Source organism: Helianthus annuus, chromosome 2 (assembly GCF_002127325.2).
Source record: "Helianthus annuus cultivar XRQ/B chromosome 2, HanXRQr2.0-SUNRISE, whole genome shotgun sequence".
NCBI classification, from domain to species: domain Eukaryota; kingdom Viridiplantae; phylum Streptophyta; class Magnoliopsida; order Asterales; family Asteraceae; genus Helianthus; species Helianthus annuus.
The window spans coordinates 139,208,842-139,227,134 of record NC_035434.2 but is presented as its reverse complement, the minus strand read 5'-3'; the positions used below and the strand labels follow the sequence as shown (position 1 = coordinate 139,227,134).

Here is an 18,293-nt window from a genome sequence, read left to right as displayed (position 1 = left end):
ACGCTAAAAACTAAACCCCAAAAAAAACCTAAAAAAACCTAACCGCCCCCCCCCCCCCCAAAAAAAAAAAAAAAAAAAAAAAAACCTCAATCCCCCCCATGCGCTACCCAAGCTAAAATGCTAAAAACTAAACCCCCAAAAATCCCAAAAAAAAACACACACACACAAATTTTTTTTTTTTAATATTTTTTACTTTAAAGTCGCTACTTTTAGTAGCCAAAATTTTTTTTTTTTTTTTTTTTGTTAACGAAATCCAACGATTTTTTTAAACAAAAATATTAAATTTTTTTTGTGTGTTTTTTAGCTATTTTTAGGTATTTTTGATTGTGTTCACATTGGTTCTCACGGTTCTCGTAATAAATGGTGGTTCCTAACGGATTATTCTCATATATATATAGGCCAATCATTTTTGTTCTCCTTTTTCTTTGTCCAATAAAGTTTTTTGATGTTTTTTTATTTAATATTATTTACACATCTTTTTAACATAATCCCCACATGCCCACTACACTTATTTTAGAAAAAACGTCTCATATGCCCCATTGCTGATTGGACTGACACATTGCACACAACGCCCATAGGTAGTGATATTACTCATGTGTACCACTACATATGGTCTTATGTGTTTTTAGATGGATATTAGGTGGTAAAGAATTAAAGAGTTTGTGTTCCTATTACTTTTTACTGAGAGATATTATTTTTTTAATAGTTCTATAATTAGTGTAAATATAAATAGGTAAATGAACCATATCTCTCATATATTAAATGCTATGCGTCTTTTAAGGTGATTATTCTCAAGTGATTTTGTTTTTGTTCTACCATTGACTTGAAAATATTCTTCATTCATGTCTTTTTGTAATTTATAGTTATGTCTCAATTCTATATTTAAAACCTTCATTTTGCATCTTTCTTTTCACTCTCTCTCATACATCAATCTCTAGATTGAGCTTTGAAGTCCAAACAAGGTTCTCTTATGGATTTGAACACTAGCCCAAAATCTGAAGCAAGCCTAAAAAGGCCTAACTTGTTTTGTATGGAAAGTGATGCATCAAGTTCAGATGTGAAAAAACAACACAAGGTTGATGGTGATGAAATTAACATTCAGATATCAACAAGGCCACTTGTTGATCAGTCCAGTAATGTTGTCACGACCAACACTCACCCTAACCCAGCAACTACCAAACGCACCTCAATGTTCCGAGGAGTCAGCAGGTGATGGAGATTTACGAATGTGTTTAAAAAAATTATGCTATAGGGTTGACTGTTAAGTTTCTATGTCGGGAATGATATTGTTTTTAGGATGTGTTGTGGTGGGGTTAAAGGTAGCCACACTTTTTTTATTCACCATTTACACCACTAAGGGGGTTGTGGGGGTGTGAAATGTGGTGTGGTGAATAATAAAAAATTGAAAAACAGTTTTTTTATTATTTTTTTATAGAGCTAAATGATTAGATTATATATTATTTAATATTTTTTAGAAAATAAAAATAAATAAAGTATGCCCCTAAACCCATGATTTTGGCCACACCCTAAGGGGCAACACCCAACGACGTCATTGTTGTAATGGTAGGGCGGTGGTGGTGACGTTGAGCGCCTTTTGCCCACAATACATAGTCTTTGTTTTTTTACCGACAATGAATATTTATAAATTTCTTGAAAGATATTAGGGTATAAGAAAACTTTTCTTCTAGGTTTTTATTATTTGGATAACAGATAGTTTTGATTTTCAGACATCGACAAACAGGACGATATGAGGCTCACTTGTGGGACAAAGAGGCATCGAACGCAACAAAAAAGAAGGGAAAACAAGGTTAGAAAATAAAATGGATTACTAGATTTTAATAATCACAACTATTCATTGTTATCTGCCAACAGTCTCAACCAACCACGGGCAATCCCAACTATTAACATGTTGGCCTCCAATGGATCCTGACTAACGTAACCCTAGTGTCGGTCGTCGGGAAAACGTTTTTCGCCGGAAAACTCAACTTTTTGTCTCAACCTCTTTGTAACCTTAGATCAGATCTTTATGAACCTTTTTTTTTCTAGTAAAAGCCCAATTATTGAGTTCGCTGGAAAACTCATTTTTGGTCGGAAAACTTTAGCCATAAGATTCAACATTTTCGATCCAAACCTGTTGTTAACCCTAGATCGGACCTTTAGGAACTTTTTCTTTGTAAAAGCCCCAATTATTGAGGCGCCGGAAATCTCCTTTTTAGTCAGAAAACTCAACATTTTCGTCCCAAAGCTCTCTGTAACTTTAAATCAGACCTTTAGGAACTTTTTTCTGGCCAAAAACGTTTTTCCGCAACCGGCAACTAACGATGTTAGAGTTCCGTTAGTCAGAGTCCATTGGAGGTGATTGCCAATGATTTTTATGTTAGGACTGTTGACAACAGTTAGGATTGTTAAAATCCAATATTCTAAATAAAATTATGTAATATCAATAGTTGTCCCTAGTTAGTAACCATATAAAAATAATGGAATAAGATGCATCAGAAAATTAAAATATGTGTGGCGACTAAACCTGTTTTGGGGCTAAAAAATATACAAGCTTTAAAGAATTCACAAAAAGAAAATACAAATATGACAACTTTGTTCTTTAATCTTACAACCCTATTGAGTCGACCCTCCTTTCTTGACCACTAGCTTTTCTTGGTTGTCCACCTGTTTTGTGACCACCATTTTGATCTTGCTAACTTGATTTATATGTTTATTGTATCTCGTGTCGGATGCAAATAACTATTGGATGAAGCAGTTTATATCGGTAAGATAACAAATCAATCTTCTAAGCATGGTTGTAGTTTACTATATTATAATCAACATTGAAATGTAATTAAAGCATGACCCGTAATGGATTTGCAATTAGGGACATATGATGAAGAAGAATCTGCCGCAAAAGCATACGATTTAGCAGCACTCAAGTTTTTCGGAACGTCTACGCAAACTAATTTCCCGGTATTATAAACATGAAGTCTATATAACTAATATTGTTAACTCGTTTTAGGTTCGATTCCCACAAGGAAGTTTTTCCAGATTTAGGGTTTCCTCTTAAATTGGCGTATAGGCATTATAGCCTAGCTAGTGGAGATTGATATGATCGGGTGGTTTCGCTGGTGGTGGCACGATGATACTCCAGTAATTTGCCGTTTAAAAAAAAAGAAAAGAAAAAACTTGTTTTTTTTTTCTTATTCATTACTAACTTTTCAAAAGATACAAGTTACTTGACACTAATAAGTTAACCGTAGGTGACTGAGTATGAGAAAGATTTGGAAATGATGGAGAAGAAAACCAAGGAGGACTATCTCGACATTTTAAAAAGGTAATAACTTAATAGTTTGTATACATGCATAACTTAATAGTAAGAATTATAGTCAAATAAATGCACACACATATTATAAATGCATATTACATGTTCAATATATAACTAAATTTGAGTATAGAACCATGGCAACTTATACTATGGTTCTCGAATTTCTCTACTTAGCTATGAAATGACTAGACTGCTCTTCATTCTCAGGAAAAGCGACCGTTTCTCAAGAGGCGCATCGAAATACAGAGGGGTTGCAAGGTCATTTCAAGTCATTTCTTTTTTCCTTTTTTCTAATTCATTTGATTTTATTGTTAGCATATAATTCTTAAAAGAAAACTGAATTAGAAAGTTTAGGAGCCTATAATTAAGAGATGCAGATCAAGCTATAGTTTGTCTAAGTTTGAATTTATAATATTTTGTATTTATCATTTGTTTATTTAATTGGGTTATCAGTGTTGTAAACTAGTCAAGCTTTATAACCTAAGTATTAGGCAGTTATCTAACTTAACCGACACTCTGTAACCGTCACAAACCTCCGGTCCTGTCAATACTTCATTTGTATTGAAGAATGTTCAGTCAATAAAACATCATATTCCGCGATCCTATCCATAATTAGTATACGTATTAGATGAGGTATATTTAAGGGTTTAGTATAAAGTGTAGGTTTATGTATTTTGTCGAGTTTTGCTAACTAAAGAGTCTGACACGATGTTTCCAAAAATAATGTGTTTGTGTTCTCTTTGATACAACTGCAGGCATCATGGTAATACATGGGAAGCTAGGATTGGAAACGTCGGTGGCAAAAAATCTCTCTACATTGGCACTTACAGTGAGTTTTGATCTATTTTTACTCTTGTCCAAAAAATCTCACTATATTGGCACTTACAGTGAGTTTCTATTTTCTTTTCAGGTACTGAAGAGGAGGCTGCACATGCTTATGATGTTGTAGCAATAAAAAACAAAGGAACTAATGCAGCAACAAATTTTGACAAAAGCACATATACAAGAAGCATAACACCTGGGTCCAATTCTGCTTGCGACGTACCATCTCATGCTGAAGATCAGCCGCTGCCACCCACCACCACCACCTCGCGCCATCACATCAATTAATCCGCTTGTTGTTCGGGTATAAAACTCGGGATTCCAGTTAAGTCAGTATGCAATGTTTGGTAAAGATTTATTACTTTTGCTCAAAACTATCAGGTTTCTATCTTATTTTGACGTTATAAAACTTCTATTACTTTTCGTTTGGAATAATTGTCTAACTTTGTTTTTTATTTATTTTTTCCCTACTGAGTCGTCTATGCCAACATGTTGTCATTGATTTGTCATGTTCATCATCTTTGTGTTTATATGGATAATGAGAACCCAAATGGTTAGAGGTTGAAATTCTAGGGTTTATTAACTTTTAGATTGCTTGTTTTTTTTGAACGGCAACTTTCATTAAAAAACGCACCTAGCAAGCCGCTAGGGCACACTACAACAACAAAGCGCACTACGCTTATAGAACAAAATTACATCAATCCTTCCACGTTAAGTTTTTATATGGAGATTGATTCTTCATCCACAAATATCCCAATGCTTTAATGTCTTCCTTTATTTTGTTGATTTTTGTCGCCTTGTTCCGAAAAATAGCCTCGTTCCTTTCTTTCCAAATGCACCATGCCGCCGTAAAAATTATCGCTTGAATACCTTTCTTCTTATAATTACTCGTTTTCACATAACTATGCATCATTACCAAATCTTTAATCGAGAAGGCAAAGAAATTTGGTATTTTGCACCAGTCGTTTATAGATTGCCAAATGGTCGTTGCGTCTGTACACGACGTGAAAAGATGATCACTATCTTCCTCTGTCTCGCCACATAAGTTGCACAAAGTATTTGGGATGTTAATTCTTCTTTTTTTTTTCAGTGCCACTAGGGTCGGAAGATTATTATCCAAAGCCTTCCACATAAATGTGTTTAGCTTATTTGCAACCCATCCATTCCATCTCCATTTAAAAACATTCAGATTCTGCCTATTCTTGCATAAAGCCGCTTTCATCGATGCCACAGAAAACATGCCTTTATCATCCAACTTCCTTTCCCATCAGTCCGACTCCCGCGTGAACTTAGCGTGTTTCAAAACATCATCCAGCTTTTCATATCCTCTAGATCTTTCTGATTAAAACTGTGTTTTCCATCTCCACTTCCATGTCACACTATCATTTCATATTTCAATACAATCATGAACTTTCACTTCTTTCTCTTTTTCCAATACATAGAGATCAGGGAAAGCCTTGTTGAGAGGTTCATCCCCTATCCACATGTCCCACCAGAACCGAACTTCTACTCCCTTTCCCACTATCCCTTTGAGACAATTTTCCAACCTTATATTATGTTGTATCATGCTCTTATCCAGCCCCGCAATAGACTTCCAAGCGCCCGATACTGAAGTTACCAACGGCATGTATGTCGCCCTTATTTTGTTAAAGTGAATTGCTTCGATAACTTTTTTCCATAACGCTTGTTTCTCTCATTTAATTCGCCACCACCACTTGGTCAATAAAGCTAAATTAGCATTCCTAAGAGGTGTGATACCCAGGGCCCCGTCCTCTTTTGGTCTCATTACTTTGTCCCATTTCACCCAACACATCTTGTGCTTCTCCTCGGTCCCCCCCCCCCTCCCCCCAAAAAAAAAAAAAATTGTGTAACGCTTAGCTTCTAGTTGATTTAAGATTTTAATGGGCGCTTTGTAAAGAGAGAAGTAGTAAGTAGGTAATGTCTCCATTACGGGCTTGATAAGAGTAAGACGGCCCCCTTCCAAAAGTGTAGATTTTTTCCATATAGCCAATCTTTTTTCGAACACTTCCATAACCGGTTGCCAATGGGCGATTTTATTCATGTTGGCTCCAATCATTAACCCAAGGTATATACATGGAATTTTCCCATTTTGACATCCGATCTCTTTAGCCGTCATCTTAACATCCTCATCCGAAACTCCTATTCCAAACATGTTAGATTAGCTATAATTAATATTTAACTCCGAAGCAAGGTTAAAACATCTATGAAATCTAGCCATCTTTAGAACATTTTCCTTGTTCCATTGCCCCACCAAAAGAACATCATCCCTAAACAAAAGGTGCGTAATTGAGGGACCGTTATTCGGGAGCTTTATACCTTGAAAAATACCTTCATCCGCCGCTCTTTCCATCATAACCGAAAATGCTTCCATCCCGATGAGAAATAGAAAAGGAGAGATAGGGTCTCCTTGTCTAATCCCGCGAGATAATTGGAACTCAAACGAAGGGGATCTAATTATTAACACCGAAGATCTAGCGGACGCTAAAATTGCCCGAATCCATTTTGCCATTTTGAAGGAAAGTTCATTTGTTCTTGAATCAAATCCAAAAAGTCCCAATTAACGTGATCGTAAGCTTTCTCAAAATCGATTTTAAACATCAACATCTTCGTTTTCATTCCTTTTACCCACGCTATCACTTCATTAATAATAAGTGGCCCATCGACGATATTGTGGTCTTTTATAAAAGTTGATTGGTTATTCGAAATAACCGAATTCAGAACCCGTTTTAGTCTTTTAGCTAGCACCTTTAACATTGCTTTACTAATGCATCCCAAAAGATTGATGGGCCGAAAATCATTGAATCCCAACGGATCCCATTTTTTTGGAATTAAAGCTATAAGTGAAGGAGAACATCCATGATAAATTGTCTCAGATTCATGAAATTTAAGAACCTGATAAAAATCATGCCCCACCTTGTTCCAAAACCTTGTTCCACCTCGAGCCATCACATCAATTAATCCACTTGTTGTTCGGGTATAAAACTTTGGATTCAAGTTAAATCAGTATGCAATGTTTGGTAAAGATTTATTACTTTTGCTCAAAACTATCAAGTTTCTATCTTATTTTGACGTTATAAAACAACCTCTATTACTTTTCGTTCGGAAAAATTGTCTAACTTTGATTTTTATTTGTTTTTTCCCTATTGAGTCGTCAATGCCTACATGTTGTCGTTGATTTGTCATGTTCATCATCTTTGTGTTTATATGGATAATGAGAACCCAAATTGTTAGAGGTTGAAATTCTAGGGTTTATTAACTTTTAGATTGCTTTGTAGTTGTTGCATTTAGTATTTACTATTTCTATGCGGATGTTAATTTAGTAGAAGGAATCTTTATAAATCAAAGTCAAATAAAATAATAAATATGGTTTTCGTCGGAAATGCGTAACAAATAATTAATTTATTTTTTCAATAATGATTATGCGATAACAAATACAACAATATAATTGCATTTAGTAAAATCTTCGGAAACACCTAGGAAAATGAAATAGAGAATATGTTTACCGTCAAAAATGCTTATGGAGTCGTCAGTACCAACATGTATGGTAAGCGCGTAGGAAAATAAAAAAGAATATATGCTTTCTGTAGGAATAACATAGTGAGTCGTCAATGCCAACTTGTCTGGTCGATGATTTGTCGTGCCTATCATCTTTGCATTTATATATATAGGGTGGGGTTATAGAGTGAACATTATTGTATTTGTGAACTGAGTGAAGAAATCTTGGCCATTGATTTACATCATCAAATCGTAAAATACATTAGTGTATTTTCATCGTCAAGTCAAATCCTGGCCATTGATTTACACTTATGTATACACTCTTATATTGATAATCAAGGGTTAGGATTAGAGCTAGTGTTCACTATCAAGGGGGTTGTTCACTAACGAACCTAATCCTATATATAGATAAGGATAACCAAAATGGTTATGTTTAGGTTAACATTGTATCGCTTATGAAATTTTAGAACGTTTCGTAATGTAATTGTTGCATTTGGTATACTTTGGTAACTATTGATTTTGTAGAAAGAAACTTTTCTAAACTAAAGAGGTGTTTTGTCAACGGTGTATACATGGTTTAGGGTTTAGCGCTAAGGTTACAATTAATAACTCCAAAGTTAGAAATTAGATGGGAATCAATAGTAACGATATTCAGTGAGAGAAGAAGAATCACATGTTGGCTAAAGTCATAGGTTTTACAAATTACCTTAAATAGATGTGAGACGTAACGCATACGACCGACTAACCTGAGAATCACATGAGGGTTTCTTATGATGGTCTTTTCATAAAACTTACCAAAGAAAGTAGAAGGTGTCTCTCAATCTCTTTGATCGTGAAATGGAACAAAATGTGAGAGTTCTCTCTCTTTCTCGTCAACTGCAAAGCATAGTACGATTTTGGGTTCTCTTAGTTATCGAACAAGCTAAGCTTGTGTTTTCTACGTGTTTTCCTTCATTTAGAAATGAACCAACAACCTCATATTATACCCAAAAAATGAAAATGAATTGTAATTAACCTTAATTTAATAAGTTTTTAATTTTACTAAATGATTTTAAAATATCATTAATTTGCGGGTAGTTTTAGTCAAACAAACTAATTCGTATGGTTACTAAACGTTTTCACCTCTCGCGCACATAGGTATAAAGGCAAAACCAAGGTGTTTTCCAAACATCTTTACTCTTTTCTTTCAACTTCCAAAGGTAAATGAGGGCATCAATGATCCACCAGTAACTTTTGTCAGTAATATGTCGCAAATGAGATTATCCATAGAAAAATTCCTAAGGATGGTTGTTAGCAATTATCCTTTATTGATAGATATTGTCTTTGTTCATCCTCTTTTATTTTGTAGTATTGTGTGAGGATTAAAAAAAATGTGAAGTGCCAATGTATAAGAATCCAAGTTAGTCACACAATGAATGGTTCATTAATAATGTCAATGAGAAGCGGGTAGCTTGATAAAGGGAAAAGGGGTAGAAAACGCCCAAACTTAAATGAGCGTAACTTGGCCCAATTTTCAGGTTCAAATTCCTTGATTTAAAACTCTACTTTCATCACTCAAAAAATTTTCCCAATTCTGTCAATCTTCTTTACTTTATTCTTACCAAATTCTTACCATGCGACATGTATATATAACATGCGAAATTCAACACATAACATGCGAAATTTAATGTACAACATGTGATTTTGAAAAAAACGTATAGCATGAGAAGTTTACCACATAACATGCGAAATTCATTAGCTAACATGCGATTTTGCATACAACGTAACATGAGAATTTTAACAACTAACATGCGACCTTTAACGTATAACATGCGAATTTGAAAAAAGTATAGCATGAGAATTTTAGCACCTAACATGCGAAATTCAACAGGTAACATGCGATTTTGCATACAACCTAACATGAGAATTTTAACAAATAACATGTATACTTACTAGCATTCTACTATGCAGGAAGAGTCTATATAGTGATGAAGTCCCGCTTCCTCTCTTCAGGGTTCAGTACATCCACAAATGCATCGATCCCATTTGATGCTACATATTGATTTGTATAGAAGCTTTCGAAGACTATTTTGTATGCTTCCACCGCAGTTTTTGATTTGTAAAACAATGAGCTGCAATCAAACGTGGTATAAGAACCTGTCGATTTTACAGTTTTCGCATATGTATACATGTTTTGATGTTTTATAGACAAAATGATTTACTTACTTATTTTTGCAAATGTAGCAAACGTATATCTAAGTAGACTGAACTCACAATCCAGAAATGGTTCACTTAAAGTAACCACTTTGTCGCAGTAAGGGGAACAAAATGCACCACCAGTATCGGCATACCTTTTCTCATTTTGAATTTTTGCACTTTTTATTGTTTCAAACAATATCTCATTTAACCCTTTTGCCTCAACCTTTGTTTGGTCTCCCTTATCATTTGTTCCTGGGTTTTGTTTTGCTTGTTCATCGGATGGTTTTGGCTCTGGTTTCCTTTTAATTGTTGGGTTTCTTCCCTTGTGTACTTTAAGTGTTGTAGCTGGATTTCTTCCTTTGTGTACTTTAATAGTTTTATCTACCACATCGGGTTGTTCTTCATATGCAGGGGGTGCCAATTTCAAAAGTGATTCAACCGATTGCAATTCTTTTGCAGTAACCGTGACTGAATGGTCCACCATATCTTTCTCTTTTTCAATATCGACACTCGTGCACGTATCTTTTGTTTCTAGTTGTTGTTGGGTTTGTTGGGTAGATTCTGCTAGATTTACTGCTTCAAATTCAGTTTCACTATGCCCACCTTCTGCATGCGATTATTCAATTTCCAAGTGTATGGTAAAAAAAAAATATAAGTTTTAATCATAAAGTTTATAGTAAAAGTGTTTACGTTGCACCAGTGAATCATTGTGTACATATAATCCCGGTTCAACAGATTGCATATTCACAATACAAGTGTCGGTTATCCCCCATCATCGTCTGGTACAACTTCTGCACAAAATTGCATGTTATTTGATAAATCAACATAATCGCATGTGAAACAAGGATAAATTCGCACGCTATAAAATGTTTGTTATGTTATCTCAAAAAACCACAGTCTCGTATATTAGAACATATAAATCGCATGTTAGAACTAGAACATATAAATCGCATGTTAGTGGTGAATACGTTCTGGGTCTGCACAAAATTGCATGTTATTTGAGAAATCAACATAATCGCATGTGAAACAAGGATAAAATTCGCAAGTTATAAAATGTTTGTTATGTTATTTCAAAAAACAACATTTTCGCATGTTAGAACATATCAATCGCATGTTAGTGGTAAATACCTTCTGGGTCTACAATCTTCTCATTTTTATCCTTATTTCCCACACTCTTCTCATGTTCTACATTATCTTCTTCAACATCAGGGACGCTTTTTCTAATTGTCTCATCCCACAGCCTACACATGTGCATGATTTTCGGATCCCATAAACACTTCGTTTTTGCATCCAAAACCAATTCCGTCATTTCTTGCACTATGGTTTTATATTTTTTCATATTGCTGGTCATTCTTTTCAACAAATTCTGCAATTTTTTTTGTACAAATAGAATGATGTTAATATGATAAACAATTTTTTTGTTTAATATACATTAAAATAGTATAGGTGTGTCAAACCTGTTTATTGATGTTCGAAGCTTCACGTAATTATGTTTGTTATTCAGAAGCGTAGGTTATGCCAGGAGTAAGCTACATAGGAGTGTTGCAATAATCCAGTAGTTTCTGTATTTGTGTTCCAACTCCCATAACGAGGTTCAATTGCGATGTTTCTAGCATGTCAATGCTCAAATCAAGTATATCAATACTGGCATTGTCGATAGCGACACACAAAAAGAAGGGAAAGCAAGGTTAGAAAAAAAAAAAAAAAGCTTCAACTAATATCAATATTGGTCACTATTTTTGTATGTGGGGAGACTTAACTTATATCAAAGCTAAAAAAAAATTATTTCCGGATACTTTTCATGAGAAAAAATATTTATTAGCTTTGGCTTCAAAGAACTTAAGAAAACAAATAATATGACATCTTATGTCAAAAGAAAATGTGCACCAACATCCATATGGACCACCTTGTGGAGAAACAACTGAAAAAAATTAAGGGAAGAAAAGAATAACTTTTTTTTTTTGCATTGCTGCAGTGGTTTCATATTGAAGCAAAAAACAACACAAACAGTCGAAATGAAATAAACCAGAAGATTTATGATGAATTGAACAAACAAGATTCAATGAAACAATCTGATCGACGTAAGTGTTTTCAATCAAAACATGATACATAATACATATATATATATATATATATATGTGTGTGTGTGTGTGTGTGAATACAAAACAGTGTCTTTGGTAGTTCCAACCGCTTCATAATTGAGACAACATTTACTTAACCTATGACCCATAATACATCAATATGCACGGGCTTAACAGATTAAGGCCATGTCAGTTACAATTAATAATAATAAGTCTTGACCCATATCAAACTAAAACATAAACATAAAACACATTATGTTTGCAGACCATCTTCAAAGAGCATGATGGGTTGAACAATTAGTTTTCAACATATTTTTACTTGCTAGTGCTCATGCATGTTCTGTTTTAAAAGAAATTTGGGATTTCTCAATTTTTTAACAACTCCTCTAAGATTTTCTAGGATAAATAAGCATAACATGTACCTACAGGATTTGAACCCTCAACTTTTTAGTTGTATAGTACACAACTTAACCACAACGATGTCCCCTCCGAGACATTCAGTTTGATAGGACATTCAAATCTCATGGGATATAAAACTTAGTTTGGGCCGCCACATGTTTTAGCAACAATTTATTTGATCTTGCAAACTTGATTTATCTCGCGTCGGACGCAACTATTGGATGAAAAAATTTATCTTGGTAAGATACAAATCTACTAATCTAAACAATATTTTAGTTTACTATATATATATCATAATCATCTTTGGAAAATAACTAAAGCAACACCTGTATCGGATTTGCAATTGGGGTATATGATGAAGAAGCATTTGATGCAAGAGCATATGATTTAGCTGCAATCAAGTATTGGGGAACGTCTACTTTCACTAATTTCCGGTACTATAAACATGAAGTTTATAACTTAATATGATTGAGTGCTTGTTAGTTCCTTTTCTTTTCTTATATATTATATACCTTTTAAAGTATGCTAGTCAATTGATATAGAAGAGTTTAATGTAGGTGACTGAATATGAAAAAGAACCGGAGAGGATGGATAACACAACACAACCCAACCCAACCAAGGAGGAGTATTAGGCCTAATCATATAATTAAGAATTATACTCATATAAATGCACTCACTTGCATTTAATACACAACGAATTTTAAGTAGAGAACCATGAAACTAGATAAACAATTGTATGTATGCAGTTCATTTAATGCAAAATGATACAGTTCTCGCACTTCTGTACTTAAAATGACTTTCACTCATTTAAAAAGGCTTTAGTCGACGAAAAGGGAAATAGTCAGCTTGCTAATTTTGATTGGTGTAAGTGGGTCCCTATCAAATGCAACATTGTGGCTTGGAGAGGAAACTTGGATAGACTTTCTACGAGAGTGAATTTAAGAAGGAATGTGGACATTGGTTCTGCTATGTCTCCTTTTTGCAACGAATTTGAGGAAACGGTGGAACACCTTTTTACCGCTTGCGTGGTGGCGAGTCGGGTCTGGTCGGAGATAAGTGGGTGGTGTAGTAAAATTCCCCCGATATATTTTTTCAACTTCAAAGACATTTTGGAATTACACAGTCATTCACAAGTTGGAAAAAAGGCTAAAAAATCATTCAAGGTTTGATTATAATTTCATGTTGGTGTCTATGGAAAGGGAGGAACGGGTTAGTGTTCAAAGATATCAGGCGAAGTACGCAGGAGATTGTTAGGGAGATCAAATCGAGAGGGTTTTCTTGGTTTAAAAATAGAACATCTTGTAATTATTATTAGTTGGGATGATTGGTGTAAATATCCTATGTATATGTTGTAATTTGTTGCCCTTTGCCCGTTTGGGTCGGGGGTGCTTGTGTTGTTTGGCCTTTTGCCCTTTTGGGTCGGAGGTGTGTTTTTATTGAAGTTCTCTTTTCAAAAAAAAAAAAAAAAAAAAAAAAACATAAAATGCCAAATGACTAGATCATTCTTTGTTCTCAGGAGAAGCATTGGTTTCTCAAGAGATTCATGGAAATACAGGGGTTTCGAGGCTATTCCAAGTCTATGCATCTTTTTTTCTCTATTCCAAAATTCATTTGTTCTTGTATACGATGGTAGAGATACTTTTAGTCATCAATGACAACTTGCCAGGTCGTTGATTTGTTGTGTTTGTCATCTTTGCATTTATATATAGATAAGAGCATTCTCATCCAAACCATTAAAATATGTGAGGGGTAGTTTTTATATTATAAAGGGTATAAAAAATGGTTGTGAGTGGAGGAGAGAGAAAATGTTACTGTTCATCTGTATATTTGGGGGACACTGTTCACCCAGTATAATTTTTTTAATATATATTGAAAGTGGTTGTGAGTGAAGGAGAGAGAAAAGTGTAATGATAATATTATTTAATTGAAAAGGAGAGAGAAAAAGTATTTATTTTTAGTGAAAATATATTGATATAGGAGTTGTTTAATAGTGGAATGTATGTATAATTTGATGGATTGGATGAGAATGCTCTAACGATTACCAAAATGGTTACGTTGAGTTTGGTATTCTAGGGCTTATTTAGCTTTTAGATTATTTCCTAATATAATTGTTGCATTTAGTGATCAAGGAGGTGGCATGCATATTAAACACAATGTAGAAATGTTTAAATTTATTTAATTCAGCCCCATAGTGTGAAGAAAGTTGAAACATTTATATTATCCTTTCAATTGGAGAAGTGGAAGAAGCAATTAGATTCTTGGATTGTCGCAGCAATGTTGGAGGAGTCGTTTAACTGAATAATCGGTCTCTGTCTTATGTTCTACCGGAATCACCAACCACCGAAATTAACCGATAGATACCTAGACCGTGCTCTTCGGTGCTGTGTTTATATGGTGATCGGTCTCCGACCAGTTTCAACTTGTACCCAGTTCGGTATGGGTAGACCTGCTTGCTCAAAACAGAATGGGAGTGTTATGTCTCAATGGAACTTCCACACAGAGATCATTGTAAAGCCCTAATTAAAGTAACACAAACCCATAAAATATCAGTTATGTGTGTGATACTTTTACAGGAAGACTATTTCCTTAACCGCGTTCTCTACTAAAATACCGTTCAAACGCTAAAAGTGATTCATTTACAAAACAACAATCGCGTTATTTCAAACCCCAAAAAACAAACCGTGTCAACTACTCAAAACATTTGGGGCCGAACAAAAGTTACCCACGACTCAACCACTGCATTATATCATCGCGAATCACTCCCTTCGTAAAACCATTACCACTGGACACTAACTGTCGATACTGCATATTACTCGTAACAGGCACTTGACGCCTCAAAAGTCTTGACACAGTCGGGTAGGCCGTAAGCAAAAGGTTCCTCGACGAGGTAGCCAAACGCTTTCTAGATTCCTGATACCAAACCCCTGCTGGTGCAGTTATCTGGCGTCGATAATCACTCAACCGCTTGCTTGGTATTCTCATTGTATTACTGGTGTATTGAATCGGACCGCCTGCTTGAATTTGAGCCGCTGGTTTCATCCTGTCAAGCCACTGGAGAATCCAGTTTCCCAAATTCCGGCCAACTTCAATGTCTCTCTTTTGAACCTCGCGGTGAACTTTCAGTGTTACATCAAATACGGTTCGTGTTTTGCTGTTATACAAACAATCAATAAGTCAAAAACAAAACAAATATAGAGTGAATTTGTTCTCGCAAAATGCAAAAATAGAATAAGTTTACAGAAACTATCTACAGAAGTCAGAAGATAATCACAGTTTATATTCAAAACTGTTAAAATCAGTCTGATACGTGCCGAAGTCCCACGTTTCCATCATCTCCATGTTTCCCTATTTATTGCATTAAATTAGGAACAGTAATAGGTCCATGTTTTCATTAGAGTTAGTTATCTGCACATTTCCTTCATGTTTGTAAGCCTATATAAGGCATTCTTGTTTTGTTAAATGAATAATGAACGAAATATGAATTAAGTCTTGGTTGCTTTCTAATTTTCTTTCAAGCTTCGATCTATTTTCTTTGGATCAATTGATTAACGATTTGGTTCGTAACAATTGGTATCAGAGCCACCGTGATCCCCCTTTGGACCTATGGCTGCTCAAAATCTATCCAAACCCGAGTTCCGTCAATGGAGGAAATCCTTTGCAAGACTCGAGTCCCGGTTTGAAACCATATTCGCTGAGATCCGATCAACCCGAACCGTGTTCGAATCTCGCCACACCCCTACATCGCCACCGTCAGTTACCGCTCTCGTACCACCACCGGTTTCCGCCGCAACACCACCTGCCTCACCACCAAAAACCGCCCAAACACCCTCAATTGTACCGATTCCTAAATCCGTACATGTTGCTATATCGACATCAGCCCGAAAATCGGCATCGTCTTTACCGAAACCAACCCTTTCTTTTCCACCAATTTACACGACATCAACATCGGTCAAACCCACATTGGCTGCCCTTACTTGTGTGTTAAACCATAAGGCTACAAGTGCTATGGAAAAGAAGGGTAGCATCGTCCATCTTGAAGGTGAGGATTTTGACAACAGAATGCTCAACCATTTTGTTCGGAAAATTAAGAGATGGTCACCAAATGTAGAAGCCACCGGGGAAACCGACTTGCAACCACGTGCAGTGGCACATCTCTAGTGGCGCGTCCGCGACCCGTTGCTACCGCTCCGTATGAGATTGTCCGACTCGAATGGCGACCACCGTGGCAAATTCATTTCGTTCTTGAGGACAAGAACGTTTTGAAGCGCGCGGGAATGATACGTGCCGAAGTCCCACGTTTCCATCATCTCCATATTTCCCTATTTATTGCATTAAATTAGGAACAGTAATAGGTCCGTGTTTTCATTAGAGTTAATTATCTGCACATTTCCTCCATGTGTTGTAAGCCTATATAAGGCATTCTTGTTTGTTAAATGAATATGAATGAAATATGAATTAAGTCTTGGTTTCTCTCTAATTTTCTTTCAAGCTTCAATCTATTTTCTTTGGATCAATTGGTTAACGATTTGGTTCGTAACACAGTCAAATCTACAGAAGATGATCATAGTTTATCTTCAAAATCAGTCAAATCTAAGCATAGTTTAAGCTAAAATTCATCAAAAACAGTAGATAAATTGTGAATTTAATTTAAATCTACAGAAGATGATCATAGTTTATGTTCTAAAATTGTAAAAATCAGTGGCGAACTTGTTAAATTCGATCCAGATCTATAGAAGATAATCATAGTTTTACAGTCAAAATCAGTATCGAATTTGTGAAACTCGATCCAAATCCACAGAAGATAATCATAGTTTACATTCAAAACTGTCAAAATCAGTGGCGAACTTGTAAAGTTTATCCACGTCTACAGAAGATAATCATAGTTTTACACTCAAAATTGTCAAATTCAGTGACGAATTTATGAAACTTGATCCAAATCTACCGAAGATGATCATACTTTACATTCAAAATTGTCAAAATCAGTGGAAAATTTATGAAATATGATCCAAATCTACAGAAGATACTGATAGTTACAAGTAGTGGTGAATTTGTAAAATTGGATCGAAATCTACAGATAGTAATCATAGTTTATGTTCAACAAGAGTGGAGAATTGTTGAAATTTGATCCAAATCTAGAGCAGAAAATGGAAGAAATTGAAGTACCTGTGAAGAAATTGACGGACTGTGGGATAGTTAGGGCTAACAAGACGACGCTGGATACGAAGAGCATGCCTGTACGTCCTCTTCAACCCTAAGAAATACGCTGTTGCTAATGTAATTTCCCATAGCACCATTGTTGATTCGTCAGGAATGGTCTTCGATTCAATATCTGCAATTTACATGAATAGCATATTCATATCTAGTGCAATTTTTTTCTTTAGCTTTTTCTTCAAGACACCTCTTTTTCTTTTTCTTTTTCTTTTTCTTCTTCACCAAGGCACCAATAGAGACGTTTCAAATTTGGCTTTTAAAATGTTAAATGTTTAGCCAAAATGATGGTAGTGGAGTGGTAAAAGAGAGTCTTGATGTTCTAAGAGACACAAGTTCGATTCTTATCATCCTCATTATTTTCTGCGGCATCCAGTGGCGAAGCTTGACCATGAAAACGGGGGGGTCGAAAACGTATATACCCAAAAATTTCTATAGAACCGTGGGGTCGAAAACGTATATACCCAAAAAAATTTATACGAAAACTACATGAATAACACTACTGACAGAAAAGTTCGGGGGGTCGGGCGCCCCTCCCGGCCCCTCTTAAGTTACGCCCTTGGCGGCATCTGTAATGATGAGAGACTAGGCGAATAGGTGTAGATTGCTAGTTCGATCCTTGAGCTGAGCGGGTTTTAACTCACCGCATTGTCGTGCCTTCGGGCGAGTGTTCACGGGCTTTGGCCCTAGGTGAGGGTTTTCTCCGGTTTGGAGGGGAATGTATCCCGATGTAGTGAATTTCGTTAGTAGACCATTTGGAGCATTCGTTGGTCGTTCAA

General features: G+C 35.4%; 2 protein-coding genes and 1 long non-coding RNA gene across 3 annotated transcripts; 2 read left to right on the top strand and 1 right to left on the bottom strand.

The window, feature by feature from the left end:
* The first annotated feature begins 970 nt into the window (after positions 1 to 970).
* On the top strand, positions 971 to 4,420 carry LOC110896509 (AP2-like ethylene-responsive transcription factor At1g16060). The gene is made up of 8 exons (XM_022143818.1): positions 971 to 1,209; positions 1,728 to 1,807; positions 2,756 to 2,764; positions 2,867 to 2,955; positions 3,246 to 3,319; positions 3,518 to 3,568; positions 4,066 to 4,139; positions 4,221 to 4,420. The coding sequence occupies exons 1-8, from the start codon at positions 971 to 973 to the stop codon at positions 4,418 to 4,420; spliced, it is 816 nt and encodes a 271-aa protein (XP_021999510.1).
* Positions 4,421 to 9,633: 5,213 nt separating this feature from the next.
* LOC110906110 lies at positions 9,634 to 12,535 on the top strand. Its single transcript, XR_002573671.1, has 3 exons — positions 9,634 to 9,774; positions 11,331 to 11,513; positions 12,336 to 12,535. It is a non-coding gene; the product is annotated as an uncharacterized LOC110906110 (long non-coding RNA).
* A 2,274-nt stretch (positions 12,536 to 14,809) lies between these two features.
* LOC110922726 lies at positions 14,810 to 17,746 on the bottom strand. The gene is made up of 2 exons (XM_022166948.2): positions 17,470 to 17,746; positions 14,810 to 15,457 (listed from the first exon to the last, which is right to left on the bottom strand). Exons 1-2 carry the CDS (start codon positions 17,598 to 17,600, stop codon positions 15,025 to 15,027), a joined length of 564 nt encoding a protein of 187 aa, XP_022022640.1. The 5' UTR covers positions 17,601 to 17,746; the 3' UTR covers positions 14,810 to 15,024.
* Positions 17,747 to 18,293: the final 547 nt, after the last annotated feature.